The sequence below is a fragment of the Prionailurus viverrinus genome, chromosome B4 (assembly GCF_022837055.1).
Source record: "Prionailurus viverrinus isolate Anna chromosome B4, UM_Priviv_1.0, whole genome shotgun sequence".
Taxonomy (NCBI): domain Eukaryota; kingdom Metazoa; phylum Chordata; class Mammalia; order Carnivora; family Felidae; genus Prionailurus; species Prionailurus viverrinus.
The window spans coordinates 130,105,388-130,121,226 of NC_062567.1; the positions used below are offsets into that span (position 1 = coordinate 130,105,388).

General features: G+C 56.7%; 1 protein-coding gene and 4 non-coding genes across 6 annotated transcripts; all 5 read right to left on the reverse strand.

The window, feature by feature from the left end:
• Positions 1–6,013: 6,013 nt before the first annotated feature.
• Positions 6,014–12,553, reverse strand: RPL3 (ribosomal protein L3). Of its 2 annotated transcripts, none has more exons than XM_047868060.1 (10): positions 12,437–12,553; positions 11,294–11,486; positions 10,597–10,765; positions 9,898–10,033; positions 8,598–8,784; positions 7,933–8,093; positions 7,391–7,492; positions 6,827–6,922; positions 6,315–6,434; positions 6,014–6,114 (listed from the first exon to the last, which is right to left on the reverse strand). In XM_047868060.1, the coding sequence occupies exons 1-10, from the start codon at positions 12,437–12,439 to the stop codon at positions 6,070–6,072; spliced, it is 1,212 nt and encodes a 403-aa protein (XP_047724016.1). In that variant the 5' UTR covers positions 12,440–12,553; the 3' UTR covers positions 6,014–6,069. The 2 variants fall into 2 exon arrangements, with proteins under 2 accessions (XP_047724016.1, XP_047724017.1); XM_047868061.1 differs by having other exon boundaries at positions 12,433–12,504.
• Positions 7,035–7,128, reverse strand: LOC125171450 (small nucleolar RNA U83B). Its single transcript, XR_007154354.1, has one exon. It is a non-coding gene; the product is annotated as a small nucleolar RNA U83B (small nucleolar RNA).
• Positions 8,457–8,548, reverse strand: LOC125171452 (small nucleolar RNA U83B). Its single transcript, XR_007154355.1, has one exon. It is a non-coding gene; the product is annotated as a small nucleolar RNA U83B (small nucleolar RNA).
• On the reverse strand, positions 10,034–10,088 carry LOC125171456 (small nucleolar RNA U82P). Its single transcript, XR_007154359.1, has one exon. It is a non-coding gene; the product is annotated as a small nucleolar RNA U82P (small nucleolar RNA).
• On the reverse strand, positions 11,891–11,954 carry LOC125171433 (small nucleolar RNA SNORD43). The gene has a single exon (XR_007154337.1). It is a non-coding gene; the product is annotated as a small nucleolar RNA SNORD43 (small nucleolar RNA).
• Positions 12,554–15,839: the final 3,286 nt, after the last annotated feature.

Here is a 15,839-nt window from a genome sequence, read left to right on the forward strand (position 1 = left end):
GTGCCTCAAATGTCTCTATTAACCAGCTCATTCCTTTGAATTGCGCTTTCCCACCCTTCTGGAACCATCCATTCCATTCAGGTGAGCCGTGAGCCGGCACGACTCGGCCTTCACGGCTCGGCTCAAGCCTCCCTCTTGCAGCAAGGCTTCCCTGATTGCTGCAGCCCATGGAGTCTCCCTCCTCGCTCTGCACTGGCCTCTGGCTCTCAGAGGCCCAGCCCCGGAGCTGAAAGGGCGCGCTTCCGCTTAGCGCCTCTCAGGCCCCTGGGCCTTTGGATTGCTTCCAGGTTTCTGCTATCGATCAGGATTTGAAAGACGAAAGCGAAGCTGTGAACTCCCGAAATTCAGAGCCTCATGCAGACCAGCTCACGCCGAGAGCCAACCCAAACACAGCTGTGGGCTGCTTTGGCCCTTGGGCTGGCAGTTGCCACTTCTGGCCTGGTGGGGCTCGGGTGCCGGACGAGGACAAGGACGAGGCAGGGCCACGTGCTGGCTGCGGGGGCCTGGCGGGGTCCGCTGCCCTCTCTGAGCCCTGGTTTGACTGGGAAATGGAAGTGATTCTGCCTTTTCCACGGGCCCGTCCGCCCATTCAGTGTTTACTGATGGGGAGTGGGGGCCAGACGGAGAGCGAGGACTCGGTGACAGCAGCCGCCCGCCGGGGCACATCCTCCACCCGGATCTTCTCTGTGGCCCTCCCAGGGCTGTCACAGCGCTGGGGAGAAACAGCCGGTCTCCAGCCCGGGCCAGCTCTCTCCCGCGTACCGCGCGGGGCCACCGCGGCACAGCCGGGAGGCCTGGGCCAGACGATGCTGGTGGCCCCACATGGCCACATGGTCAAGACACAGCAGCCCGTGAGGACCTGCTGGGCAGACTGGGGCCAAATGAGGGGGAGGAGTCTTGGATGCCGCCCCAAGGTGCCCGACACAGGGCGCTTAATAAATGTTTTCGACGTCTGAATAAGTGGACATGGGCAACGCGGAGCCATGGAAAGCTTTGGAGCGGGGGAGGGCCTGCCCTTGCGTAAATGTCAATGCACAGTGACTTAGATGGTGCTGGTCCCGGGGAGGCAGGGCAAAGTGGCAGGCACAATGCCAGCTCGCTGTGCTTGTCATACCGGAGCCCCCCGTCCACCCCCGCTCTGTGCCCCAGGGCGCCGACCTCTGCGGCCACCTCTGGGGACGACCTCAGCCAGTCGGGTTCAGCCAGCAGGTGGCCAGCAGGGGAGCCGTGGCGTGTCCGCGAACGCTTCACCACCGGCCCTCTGGAAGAAAGGCCCCGATGTGCAGCGTTTGTGGATTTCCCCCGACGTGAATCCTTCCGGGCGGGTGGAGACAGACTCCCAGATAAATGAGTGACGCCGCGTGTCCCGGTGAGCCTCGGTGTTGTCATGCCAGTGTGGTCACGGCCCCCCGCCGTCGTGGAGATGTGTGGATGTGTCAGTGTGGAGGGGTGTCCATGGTTCAAATGGGGGTGATGATAGACCTCCCGTCGAGGGGAGGTTTTTGAGGGGCACGGGGCACTGACCGGCCCAGCGCCGGTGCCTGGGGAGTCTTCAGACGGTGACCGTGGCCTGGGTCCCTGTGTTGTGCCCCAGGCTCTGAGGAAGGGCCTGCCACGGGAAGGGTGGTGCGTGCTGGGAGCCATCGGGGACGAGGTGGTGGCCAGCGAGGATGGGGAAGTGGCAAGTGGGCTATCTTTAGCATCTCCTCTCAGAGCCCTTTTCCTCTGCCTGCTGTGGGGGCTCAGGAGGCCCCGAGCGGGGACGGCCACTTCTCCATAGTCCTATGAAGCCTGGTAGCCTGAGGCCAGCCATGGGGCCACGGCCCCCACCTGTCTGCAGCAGCCCTGTGGGAAGCATCACCCCCTCCGCCACGCCCCGCACCCATCTGTCCCGGCCCGTGGTGTGAGTCTGTGAGGGGCAGGGGACAGAGGGACGTTGGTGCTGTGGGCGCTGCTGGGAAACGCTGTCCCTCCCCTTCCTCACCAGCAGCCCCCAGGCACCTACATGGTGAGGGCAGCGCAGTGCAGGGGTTAGCGCTTACCTTCTGGAGCCTGGATTTGAATCCCTGCTCAGCACTCCAGAAAGTCCCACGCGAGGGGCCGCTAGGCAGCTTGCGTTTTCTCATTGCGAAAACAGGCATGGTAACAGGGGCGCCAGCTCCAGGACCCACGGAGCTGTCGTGACCGCTCAGGGAGACAGCAGAGGAGATGCCCCCCAGAGCATAGTCCAGCGCCGTGACCTCCGAGGACTCTCTGAGTCTCTCTGGGACCCCCATTTTCCCATCTGTCAAATGGGACTAATGGTTGTAAGGGTCAGAGTAACTCCAAAAGGGTCTAGCACAAGCCTTACTTAGCACACAGTAGGTGCTCCACAAATGAGTACTGCACTCCTCCTTCTCCTTCTAAGCCACGATGCTTTTGCAGGCCCCCCGTGGCAGAGGGTCAGGGAGAAGAGATGCCAGGCCTCAAATCCCAGCCCTCCCAGTTGTCCGCCGTGTGCCCTTGGGCAAGCCGCTCATTCTCTCTGAGCCTCAGTTTCTCCTCTGCAAAATGGGGTCGTAACAGAAGCTGGGTCAAGTGGTGCTCCTGGAGACTGAGTCTATACGCGAAAAGTACTGAGCACAGTGCCTGAGAGGAGGTGAGGTATTCAGGCTATTACCACCTGCCCACCAGGCAGTGCCCCCTGGAGGCAAAGCCAGCGTGAGCGCGGCTCCTCGCGAGCCAGGGGCTGCCGGGCCTGGACCCTGGGCAGCGCTGTGTGGGCGGGTCGAGGGGGCCGACGGATGAGCTATGGTAAGGATTCTGCATTGTAACAGTTCTGATCTGCTATGAGGCCCTGGAAGGTTCCTGGAGGCCGCCTCCCTCGCTGTCACTTTCCGGCCTCCCCCGGAGTTTGAGTCGGGCCCCTCTCCTCCGGACAGTCCAGCCCCAGCCCGGGCTTCTGAACCTGCTGCTGAAAGGGCAGGGGAGAGCCACCTGGTTTCCTGGGAGCAGGCCGGGAGTCTGGCCCCGGGGAGGGGACGTGATGCTGGAGAGGTTGGCAAGCCTCGAGCACCAGCCTATGCGGCGCGACACCGCACAGAGGGCGGGCGGGGACTCGGGAGCCTCAGACAAGTAGCTGCGCGCTGAGAGCAGATGGGGGGAGGGCGAGGCACAGGGCTGGGGCCCCCGGGGCTGGGGTCGGGAGGGCCAGCGGGCCAGGCAGCGCAGCAGCCCTTGCTGGCAAGGCCGTCCGTGAGGATCTGGGGAGGAGGCGGAATACTTTGGGGGTGAGCCCAGGAGGTGCAGCCAACGACTCACCCCTCCACCCCCCAAGGCCATCCCCAGGTGAGCTCAGCGAAGTCACTCGCTCTGTCGTGCCTTTTAAGGCAATGGTGGCTCCGGCCACCTCCCTGTTCCCACTTGCTCAGAAATTCCCAGCAGGTATTTTTTTTTTTTTTTTTTTTAGGAGGAATGGAATGAGACTCCTTGTTCTGTCACCACAGGATTCCAGCGAGGCCTGTCGGAGGGTTCTGGTGACAGGAAGCGTACAGCGACAGGCACTCAGGAGCACCCTCAGTGACATGCAGGCAGACTGCGGGAGACAAAGACAGCTGTCCCACCCACCACAGGCTCACACAAGTGCCAGGAGACCAGTGCTGGGGCACCCGACACGCAAGCACGGGCGGGTCCCCGGACGCAGGGAACGTTTACTGAGCACCTACTATATGCCAGGCCCTGGCCAGGTAGGCAGCGGGGATCCAGTCCCACCTTCACAGACCTGCCTCCCTCCGGAGTTCAGATTTGAGCATGGAAGGCTCGCGCACCTCAGGGACTTTGCACCTGCTGTGCTGTTGGGGGTGTTCTGTCCGTGGAGCTCGCTAAGGCTGGATCCTTCGCGCCCTGTCTCAGAGCGTCCTCCCCACACCCGTGTAGCCCAGTGGCCTGTTTTGTTCACTCCTAAAACCGTCTTGTTTACTTGTGTCTACGGTCTGCGCACCCACCAGATCAGCTTGAGCAGGGACTTTCAGTTCCCCACTGCTCCCCCAGCGCCTGGAGGTTCTCTGGATTGGAGTGAAGCTGACCCCACACGTGTGGCCGGCCCTTCCCGCTGCCCCCTGCCCCAGAGCCCCAGCTTGTTCCGCGCACCCACTGGGACACTCTTTGCCATTTGGTCCCGCTAACAACCGCTGAGATCGTGAGTCACCAGCAGATGAGGTGGGGGCTTGGAACTGCTCTGGGATGTGCTCAAGGTCACTCACTGGCCAGGGCCAGGACAGGAACAAAGAGAATGGGGACATGAGGGTATGGTCAACAGCCAAGGGCTCACTCAGCCCGTCGAGTAAGCCTGCCCCCGCAAAGGGCTTTCTGTGCCCGTGTCATGTGTTTGGGGACACAGAAGGGTAAGGTGACAGCATGTCACCTGGAGATGTATGCAAGGTGCTGGATGCTTGTGCGCATGTCCTTGGGCTAGGAGCACACAGGATACTTTTCTGCCCTTAGATGCTGAGCCTTTGTTCTCTAGACCCACATCCGGTCATCCTGGCCATTCCGAGTGGGCAGAGCCCTGGGGACAGGGGAACAAGGCCTAGCCAGGACATCTCAGACCAGCAAAAGCTTCCCTACCTGGGCTGGGTGGGCAGCCAGGCCCCAGGGCTGGCCTAAGGGTGGTAGAGAGGCCCGAAGGCTACAAGGCCAAGGGAAAGAGGGGGTGGGTGGTCCTGCCCAGCTCACCATCCTCTCCAGAACCTGACTGGGTTGGGAGATTGACTCTGCCCGAGGGGACTAGGGGCCTTGGACCAGGTCCTCACCCCTTCCAGCTGTGGGCTTGACTCCCAGGACTGGGGCACCCTGGTCAGGAAGCCCTGGTAGGGAGAGGACACACTGTCTTGGGACGAGCCCTGGGGTCCTCCTGCAGGGCCTCAAGGGGCCGGTCCAGCAGGGTGCTGCCCACTCCCCCCCCTGGCGGTTCTGGCCAGAAGTGCAGCTCCAGAACCAGGATCCTGAGGACCCACGGCGGGCGGTGCTGCGGCAGCTGTCTTCTCCAATCAGCCAGCGGTTTCGAGGCCATGCCCCTGGGGTTCACAACGGGTTCCAGAGTTGCCAGGCAGAGGACATGATGGGAGGGCCCTGTGCTTAGAGCTCTTCTCGGCCTCATCCACTCATGTGGGCATCATGCTAACTGAGAACCAGAGGGACAACTTGGGCCCCCTCTAATTTACCTGCCCCTGGACTGCCAGCTGTGCCAGAACTCACAGGCTTGAAGTCACGGGGGTCGGAAATCAGAGATTAGAGCAGCCACACCACTGCCCACCACTGTGGGGATCCCAAGCCTGGAGGACAGATACACAGGGTAGAGGCCGAACCATTCTAGGCCAATGAAGGGTCCCAATGGCTTCCCAGCCGGGCAGAATCTCACCTCTGCATGCCCATGTCCTCAACCTTGTAAAGCAAAGCTGGGGGAGCAACTAACCAGAACTTTCCTCAGGGTACATTCCCACGTTCTACCAGTTTCAGTGCGGGGCACCCCCCCCCCAGTGTCAAAACCCGGCTGGTTAGAAAAGAACCTCAACAAGCCCCAACTGGAATCCAATCCCATGTATCCCATGTGGATTAGTTAACTAAATTACTTATTCTTATACTCAAAGCCAGGGTTGGCCCTGCCATGCCCATCAGAACTCCAAAGCCAACGGGGGAACACGACATCCTCACTGCCTCCCTCCCCGTGCGGTGTTACCACCCAAGCTGTGCAAACACAATCACCCTCTACAGCGGAGCCTCACCGGGTGACAGGACACATTTGCACAAAGCCTGCCGCCCCAGGCCAGTTTCAACAATTCAGGGGCAGACCCGGGCTCCGCTTCTAGCTCCCATCAGGCCCCACCTGCTCCAGGCACGGGGCCAGATAAAATGGTAGGGCAAAAAAACATGACATTTTGCTAAGGAGCCAAGGGCAACAACTCTCCAAGCACAAGAACCCTCCCGTGGCCACAGTGGAGCGGCCAGACTGGGAAGCAAAACCAGAGGCAGGGGGTCACTGGAAAACTAGTTTTATTGAGATCCCACCAGCTGCACAATCTGCTCCTGACGTTAAGCTCCTTCTTCCTTTGCAATTCGGTCTTTCTTAAGTGGTCCCTGTGGAGAGGCGCAGGGGGCCAGGTTAGAGGGGGAGGAAAGAAGCTCGGCACGAATCCCCCCACCTATGGAACCAGAGATCCTGCACTGTCACAAGCTCAGGACCCCCAGGAGCCAGTGCAGTTGGGCAGGCTGACGGGAGACATCCCCGGGGAACCATCCCAGCCCCAGCCAGAGGGCAGCAGGGTCCGGGTGCTCACCATGAATGCTTTCTTCTCCTCCACGGTCTGGAATCGGCCATGGCCAAACTTGGAGGTGGTGTCGATGAATTTAAGGTCAATCTTCTCCAGGGCCCGCCGCTTGGTCTGCACCAGCAAGGACTGTGGGCCAAGAGGGAAAAGTCAGTTACAGTTCACAGGCCCCTCATCTGCGAGGGCAGAGGATCGCCAGTCTCAATCACGGCCCCTCCAGAGCCAAGAGGAACCCCCTCCCACACCACCTCTACTCTAGCTGGTCTTACCCAAGGATCTCCCCCTGGACACCAGAGCGATGTAGGAAGCACATGAAAACAGAAGCAAACAGCTGGGCCAGGCCAGACTGAAATTCCTCCTCCCAGAACTTCAAAGCTCATATTCAAGGGAAGACCAAGCCCTGTCCCCCATTTCTTTGAACTCCCCTCAAGGAAGTGTGGCCCTGTGTCCCTATCGACTCCTCCACTGGAGGCCCGAGCCCCGCCTACACCCTGACCACCAGGAAGGGCCGCCAGCCTCACCTTGCGAAGAGTGAGCACTCGCTTCTTGGTTCCCACCACACAGCCTTTCAGCATGACAAAGTCATTGGTCACTTCACCATAGTGGACAAAGCCACCCTGGAAAGAGCAAAGCCATCAGGACAGAGCAAGTGTAAGGCTAGAGACTTATCAGACGACACACAGGACTCCTTCAGATTCAGGTGCTCCCCTGCCACCTGCCGACCATAGGGCTGTTCTCAGAAGGAAGGCAGCAAGGAACGTTTCCGCAGTTGGACTCGGGCGCTGTGCCCAGCGCTCATTCCAGAGCCTCATCACTGAACAGCTGGGTCTGAGATCCCACTTCTCACCAGCCAGCCCCAACCAGGGCATTGAAGACGTGCCATTTACAAGAACAGACGGCTGGATACAGTCTGTAGGAGACCAGTTAACAGACTGAAAACACAGCCTCGGTGAGTCAGCCAGGACACAAGAGCACCAGGGTCCCACCCCACAGGTGAGGTCTGGCGCAGGTTCACAAAGAATGAGAAGGAAATCCCCGCCGGAGCCAGGACCTGAGGCTTTGAGAAAACAGTTCTCATTACTCACCAGAGGGTTGATGCTCTTGTCAGACAAATCATAATCAGTGGAAGCATTGTTCTTGATCAGCTTGCCATCCTTGATGAGGTAGCCCTGGCCGATCTTGTAGATCTACATAAGGGATGGACCGTAGAAACTTAAAAGGAGAGACAGACTCCAGGAAAGCAGCTATCACCTCCGTCCTAGTGATGGGGCACCCCAGGCTAGGAGCAGAAAGAAAGGCTGGCTGGGCCTAAAGATACCGCCACGTGTTGGGAGACAGTGGCCCCCCAAAAACCGCAAAGGAAAGGCCAGATGTGGCTCTCATCTTTGGTCACTCGAAGGGCCAGCTGCACCAGAACCACCTTCGATGGCACCTTCTAAACCACTGACGTCCACGAGCCAAAACCGTGCCCCATCACGCAAGGTGAGCAACTCCGGTCCAAGTGCAGTCCGGAAGCTCCCGCACAACGGAGCAGTGCTGACAGGAAGTGGAAACTGCACTCCCGACACTGGGCTCGTCTCTCCCTTCCAGGTTTAAAGTCTCCACACGAACCCCCTTGGCACCTCACCTTCTTGTTGATCTCAGTGCGGTGATGGTAGCCTTTCTGCCCAGCCCGAGCCACAGAAAAGGCCACTCGGGCAGGATGCCAGGCCCCAATACAGGCCACCTTGCGCAGCCCTCGGTGGGTTTTGCGGGGTAGCTTCTTCGTGTGCCAGCGGCTGGTGACCCCTAGAACAGACACAAGCTTGTTACCGGGGTGTCTAGAACGCCTGCCAGTGGCCCTTTCCCACTGAGTGCCCAATTTGGAGTTCACTTGACACTTGAGTATGGACAGTCAACACCCACATGCACTAGGTGAGTGAGGGACAGGAAGGCTTAACATACACGTGACCCTCTAACCCCTCTTATTCGCTCCAGTGGATCACCTGCCAAGACGTAAACCTGTTCTCAACTCAAGAGGCCTTGGAGAACCGGCCGTGCACTAGAATGGGAACACGCGCACTTCACAGCATTCACCAAGTTCTACGCTGTCGGAGGCTGACCCAATTTCCGAGTCCCCTCCGCCTTCTGCAGTGAGCTCCAGACGTAAGGGTTCAGCAGAGACAAGGCAGGGAGGAAAGTTTCTGCCATCTTACTCATGAGATGTGCCCAGCACTCCTTCCAGAGCCTCATCGCCAAAGATCTGGACCCGAAACCGCATCTGACCACCACTTGGGCCACTGCAAAGCTCACCTTTGTAGCCTTTGCCCTTGGTGACGCCGATGACATCGATCATCTCGTCCTGCCCGAACACCTGATTCACAGGCACCTGCTGCTCCAGCCTCTCACGGGCCCAGTCCAGCTTCTCGGCCACCGTGCCTCCGTTCACCTGGATCTCCATGAGGTGGGCCTTCTTCTGGCGTAGAGGGAGCAGGCGCATCTAGGAGGGAATCGATACGGCTCAGACACCTGAGCTTGAACTCTCCTCCAGCGGCAGAACAGTTTGGCAACCTTGAACCGCACGTTTCTCTACTGGCAAAAATGAAAAGGCTCCTTCCTGTATTAAAATCCCTACCGGGTACCATTCCCCTTTTCAATTCTGATGCTGGAGTTCACCATCAGGATGGACTGATCCTTAATACACATGGGCCACACCAACACAAGCAGACCTAACCAGATCCTGGGACCAACTAGCCCTATGTTCCTGATCATCATGCTTTCTGGTTGCTTCCAGCACTGCCCTCGTTTACCCTGGCCATCTATCTTGGCTCTACTGACCGTCAACAAGCCACTCACGTTGTGGGAGAGTGGAAATAGCACCTCAGTCAAGAGAGAAGCTGCAGAGCTAGGGAAAAAAAGAATTCAAACCTAAAGCGTTTCATTAAGAGTGGCCCAGTGCTGTCCTATGGAACTTTCTTCGGTAACGGACACACACTACAAATCTAAGCCAATATGGTCATTTTAACCATACCGAAACTAAACAATTTAACAGTCAGGGGTGTATACCCAGAATAATAACTCAAGCAAACTGCAGAGAACGTAGTCATTCTACAGCCAAAGGGTCACGGCAAGTCAGATTTGAAGCGCAAACAGCCAGTAACCTACTATTTTCAGTTAAGCGTTTCACAATGTCAAAGAATCACTAGTCCCTTCCACCACTTTTCCTAAAATGGGGCACGGTTTCCCAAATAAAAAGCCTGGAGACACAGCGCCCTCTGTTGGCGACAGAAAAGCCAACCCTCAGGCCTGGAGGAACCGGGCTGCCTTCTCAGGTTAATAGACTTAGCCTGGCCTTGGGAATCCAGGGCAGGTGGCGCACCGTGTCGCTGCATCACTTCAAGCAATCCCCAGGCTGCTCGCTGGCCCATCCATCCAGACAAGTTTAAGGAACTGGAACCAGTCTTACCATCCCTCCAAAATCCCTACACAGTCCATTTGAGGTGAGGAATCGAGTCAGAAGAGAACTAGGGGGCTCGGTTCAAGTAGGACTCCGTCTCCCTAGACAGGAAGCACTGGCGCAGTCCCCCTCCTGTGCGTCCTGCCGAGCGCTCACCTGAGTGTGGGCGATGACGCGGATCACCTGGCAGTACTTCTTCATGCTGCTGAAGTCCTTCTCTAGCTGCTTCTTGCCATCATCATCCTGCCACTTCTTGCAGTACTTGGTGAAGGCCTTCTTCTTGGACTTATGCCTTCAGGAGCAGAGCAGAGTTGGGGAGGGGGCGGGGCGCAGGCCTTCATCACTCCTCCAAGGGGTGAGCGGAAGGCACACTGGCACCACATAGGGATGGGGCTCATTGCCGGCTTCTAAGGAGCCTTTTCCACCGGCAAGCGGAGCCCGGACGGAGCTCATCGGGCAGAGCCGAGCGGAGCTGAGCAGAGGTCCACAAAATTAATACAAGTCACAAACATTCGAATACTCACTAATTCTTGCTCCGACTTAACCATTAACCCGACCACGCTCCCAGACGGAGGACTGGGGGAGTTAGGCACTATCTCAGTCTCTAGCCCTACTCTCCATACTTCCCAGCAACCAAAAAGAACCCGAGAACTACTGAGTTCTCAGTCAACACCCACTAAGCTGAACAGGCAGGTCTAGAGGTGCTGCTCCAGGTCTGTCCCCAGGAACTGTTCTGCTCAGGACACCAACTAAACCCGACGCCAGAGCAGTTCTAGTTCCTCCCCTGCTAGAGAGAAAACCCGCACCGGGCCCCTGACCGACAGAGCGCATAGCCTCCTCGTCCCTGTCCCTTACCAGTTCTTATAGAAGCGCCTTTTGCACTCATCACTGATGTGCTCAGCGAAGATGGTCTTAAAGGTACGAAGGCCCCGAGGGGTTTCCACGTAGCCCACGACGCCCACAACCACCATGGGCGGGGTCTCCACAATGGTCACAGCCTCCACGACCTCCTTCTTGTTCACCTCTGTGGAAGAGAGGGCGGTCAGACGGGAGGGGGACAGCCAGAGACGCCGAGGGATTATGACGCTGCGTCTGCAAGTGCCCACTTCAATTAAAGAAGGCAACGTGCTTGAGGTAACCAGGAAGTTTGCAGAAGCGGGGTCCTTATCGGCAACCTGCACTCCCAGGGGCTAACTTCCTGCATGTGTTTTGTGTTTCTAACTCAAAAAAGTATCAGGACTCTAAGGCAGTGCGATTTTACTACTTTGCACTTCACAACCAGGGACACGGGCAGTATTCAGGCTTTTAGAGTTAAGGCTCACAGGGACTATCTCCCAAATTGGCATACTCCTATGCTGTGGGTCTTTTAAAACTTACTCACGTTAAAGTTCCCGGACTTCAACACATCCCTCCACCTACAGCAATGCCAGCCATCTACAGCCGAGACACCGATCCCACCAAGAGAGGGTCTGCCCCAACTCTAGTCCGTCCCCATCCTTGGCTCCTAACCACCCCCCCCCCCACCAGCTCCGAGGATGCAGCCTGTACTTACTGGATCCTGGCCTGTCGACCTCCCGCACGATGTGAGTCATGCCGGCCTTGTAGCCCAAGAAGGCGGTGAGGTGGACGGGCTTTGAAGAGTCATCCTTGGGGAAGCTCTTCACCTTTCCACGGTGTCGGCTGCTGCGTTTCCGAGGCAAGAAGCCCAGGGACCCGTGCCTGGGAGCGGAGAACTTCCTGTGAGACTAGGAGGAAACAATCCATGTCAGCACTCAGGCTCATCTAAGTAGCTCACTTCCGACGCCCAGCGTGCCTCAGTTGAACGCTGAGTCCACACCAGCGACCCCATGAATAGACATGCTAATGTGCGGGGCTGGGTTCACTTGCTTAGAGGGCCACACATCCTAAACGAGTTCTATCTTTGCCTCAAAACCTCATTTTGTAACCCAAGCAAACATACTTTCTTCTCTTAACAGGACAAAGACACACAAGGTGGGGGGGGGGGGTCATTAAAATCACTTCACAGGTGGCTTTATAGTCGAGTCAGCAACAGTCTGATCACAAAGGGACTTCTGGGACAAGCAGCTGGCACTACAGGTTCCCCAGGCCGGACTGAGAACACGTAGAGGCCACCAGAACCCGACAGAGCCAAATCAGAACATGACAATCAGCACAGAGTCTCTGTCCGCCCGTCAATAAGTTCATCATCTGTGGTTCCTCGGAACTCCAGAGGCCTTACGGTTGTACGAACCGTCCCACCCATTTCAGCCCGAGGCCTCGGCACCCCTACCCCAGGCTCCCCTCCCGCGCGCTCTGCACCTCCCAGGTTAGCACGACTAGTGCCTGGCGATCCCACTCAAGTGCCTCCTGGCCTACGTGCTCAGACTCTAAACCGGATTAACACTAAATCGGGAAGGGCGAGATCCGGCAAATTATCTGGCTCTTGAGAATTTTCGGGCTCGGGGCCTCCAAACCGGAGCCAGGCCCAAGGGCTTTCGCCAGCCGCCTGGCGGGCCCCAGGTCAAGCACAGGCCTCGGGTCTTTCCAGAAATAGGCCTGGTTGGGGATGTCGCCGAGTCTCCCATGCTCGTCGAGCAGGCCCCCGGCGCCCGCCGAGTTGGGATGGCGGCGATGCGCCGCGGATGGAGTCGTGCCGCCGCGCCAACAAAGAGGGGAGCGCCATGATAACACATACCATCCCGCCGCCGAATGCTGCCGGTAGAGGTCGGGGCTCCGCCGGCGAGCCATTTATAAAGCCCCGCCTGGCTCCGCCCCTTCCGGCGTGCGAGCGCGCGCCCGCGGCGGACGCCGGGTCGTGGGGCGGGTACGGGGCGCCCTTTCCACGCACGCTCGTCCTCGCCCAGAGTTCGTTCTGAGCTGGACGTCCGTTTCGGGGGCGGGGATTAGAGACTATACGGCGAGCGACTGGGTTCAAACTTAGCGAAGCGCCAGGGAAACGTTGGCAGAGAATTGGGCGCAAGGACCGTTCAGCGTTAGGTAGCTGCCAAGTTGGATGACACACGCCGTTACGCTGAAGCTAAATGGCCGCGTCTGGTTTTTTGGTTTTTTTTTTTTTTTTTCATGTGAAATGCCGTCCCCTCCAGGATTGAATAACCCAGCTGTGGGTTTCAGCGCCCAAGCGCCTTCACACGTGACATCTCCTTTCCGTCCCACACAGCGGATCGCGGTGTTGGCCGTTTGGCGGGCAACCGACTTGGGACGCGTTGCCCCGCTCCCACCCGTTCAGAGTTAGAGAGAAAAGACCGAAAACCGGGCCGCCTGACTCCCAACCCAGAGCTGCTTCCGCGACCCCAACTTGCCTTTACTGCTTTCTGATTTCGGACACCCGTCCCTCAAGCCCCGTCTGGGCCATGACTCCGGGTGTCCAGGTGCTGTGGCCCGCGCTTGCTACTGATGGTCAGTGAGGCGACAAAACCGCCTCACGACCTGCGGTCACGGGTCCAGCTGCCCAACCTCCCTGACTCGCCCTTCCAGCCTCAGGAGTCCTTGCTGATCTCCGCCTGCCTCCCCCCACCCACGGTGACCCACGAGCTTCCTATTGCTCCCCCTGCTTCCAGGCTTGCCTCTCGAAATCTTTTTAAGAATCACATGTTATCTTGTTACTTCCCGTGGCTCCCTGTTGTTTCCTGGGGATTAAGCATTAACTCCCGAGGCTGCCCCCCAAAGGCCTGATACACCCTTTTTGCTGGGGGAGGGCACACACACTGTCACCCATACGTCACCTTGCACCTCCATCCCACCCGGTCCTGTTACTTGATTCTGGACCTGGCCATTGCACGCTCACACCATTGGTTAAAAAACCATTCATTTCATCTTCACACCATCCCTCGGGGGGTCGGGGGTGGGGGCGGTGCCGATTTCCCTCACTGGAAATAAGATTTCCCTTATGGGAAATCTTTGGGGCCAGATGTGTTTCCAAACTCAGCATTTTTCGTGTTTTAAATAAATCGTGCAATATGGTGCACATACTTATGTAATCCTCCCCAAACTCTTTAATGAGACACATTAATTCTGTAAAAATATAGATGCAGATATAGATACCTTCTTGTGGAGTGGGATAAATATAAACGGCTTCACATCGGTTCAAGGCAGACTTTGCTGCCTAAAAAATTCGTCGGTTTGGTTTTTGCTATCCAGTGGCTTCTGTTTTTAATTTCAGAATTGCAAACGAAAGACTATGACCCATATTGTCTGTCCCCTCCTATAGAGCAAACGAAGTTTCAGGCCAAGAGGAAATAATTTGACAAAAGTCACACAATCAATGAAGGACAGGGCTCAAGTCTGACTCCAGCTTCGGTTTTCACAGCATCAGACTTGGTGTCCAGTAACCCCCTCACTGGAAAGAGCTCTGGGCCCCCAAATCATTCAATAAGAAATATTTACCCGGGGCACCTGGGTGGCTCAGTTGGTTAAGTGTCTGACTTCAGCTCAGGTCATGATCTCACAGTTCGTGAGTTCAAGCCCCGCCTTGGGCTCTGTGCTCACAGCTCAGACCCTGGAGCCTGCCTTGGATTCTGTGACTCCTCTCTCTGCCCCTCCCCTGCTCATGCTCTGCCTCTCTCAAAAATAAACATTTTTGAAAAGTTAAAATGGCGAAGAGAGTTTAAAAAGGTTTGACAATGTCACTAAAGGTCCTAGACAGACTATTCTCCCTAAAAGGAATTCCCTCCTTACCATCAAGGGAGGAAAGAGAGCATCAAGAGACTTCTGTCATTCCATTTGTGCATACAGCTCACTGGGTTATTGTCTTGGGCCTCAGGTTCCCCATCTGTCAAATGAGGGATTCGTTCATCCATTTATTTAACAAATGTGTGCTGTGCTAAGCCTGCTCTGCCTAGCCTTGTGCCCAGCTCTGCAACATAGAAATCCAGCAGACATGAAGCACCTGCCCTGGGAGAAACCAGTTTGCCGACATCATAACTGCACCAGAGGCCTGTGCAAAATATGATTGGAATACAAGAGAGGACTGGTGAACCCCCCCCCCCTCCCCCCAGGTCGTGGGCTTCTGCTAAAGTGATGTTATTTGAATTGGGCCGCAAAGGATTTTTATTTGTCAGGCCAAAAGGCAGCTGTCCAGGCAGAGGGAACAATGTGTACAAAGGTACAGAGAATAAACGATCTGCTCACGGACTGCTTGTGGTTTGATATGGTCCAGAGAGTAGGGGACAGTGGCAGGAGACAAGCTTAGGAAGACAGAGTTCAAATCCCAGCCTAGAATCTAAGGAAACTTCATCCTGAGGGCAGCGGGATGCGCTAAAAGTGTTAAAGTACCCGTCAAGGTGGGTGGCCTGGGTGACGTGACCAGTGTGACCTGTAAGGTGAACATGAAGGAGCCAAATCCGGAGATAGTTAGGATGGACAAGATCTGGAAACGATTGGCATGAGTCGTTGGAGGTGGGATGAAGTAAGGAAGACACGAGGGCAAGAATCACGGTACCCATTACGGAATATTGGGTAAATACGACTTTTACAAGGGCAAGATTTGTAGGTCTGGGATTCTTTTATAGGGCTAAGCGTATCCTTTCTCCTTCCAAGAACGTGTCTGAGGTTACACACCAAAACGTGTGCAACTCAACACGAAAAAGGTAAGCAAATGAGGGAAGGGAAAGAAAATGAAGCCAGAAAGGGATCACACGCCAAACACGCATCATAGAACTCTGTGTTTGTGCCAGAGTCGTCCTTCCATTTGGTTCCGGGCCTCTGTGCAGCCACGTAAAAAAGAGAAATGTGATTAGGAGCACATTTCACAATATCCGCATGATGAAAACAAACCGGTAAATAGAAGGAGTCCGCTGTGCCTAAAATAAGGCTTGAAAGAAATTTCTCTGGGGAGACAGAGAAATGTTTGGCTGAAGGGCCAGCATGGGATGTCGTCGGTAATGCCCCGAGCGTCCTCCCACAGTGAACTCACAGTGGCTATGTACACACAGCGCAGACCAATGAATTCAAGGTAACACACCAGTACGATCCGTATGAGCGCTTTACGAGAGGCCGGAACAAAGGGGTTGGGTTACCTGATCCCACATTGCTAGTTTCATCCAAAGATACAATCCAGAGCCTGGTGGGGCACCCGGCTC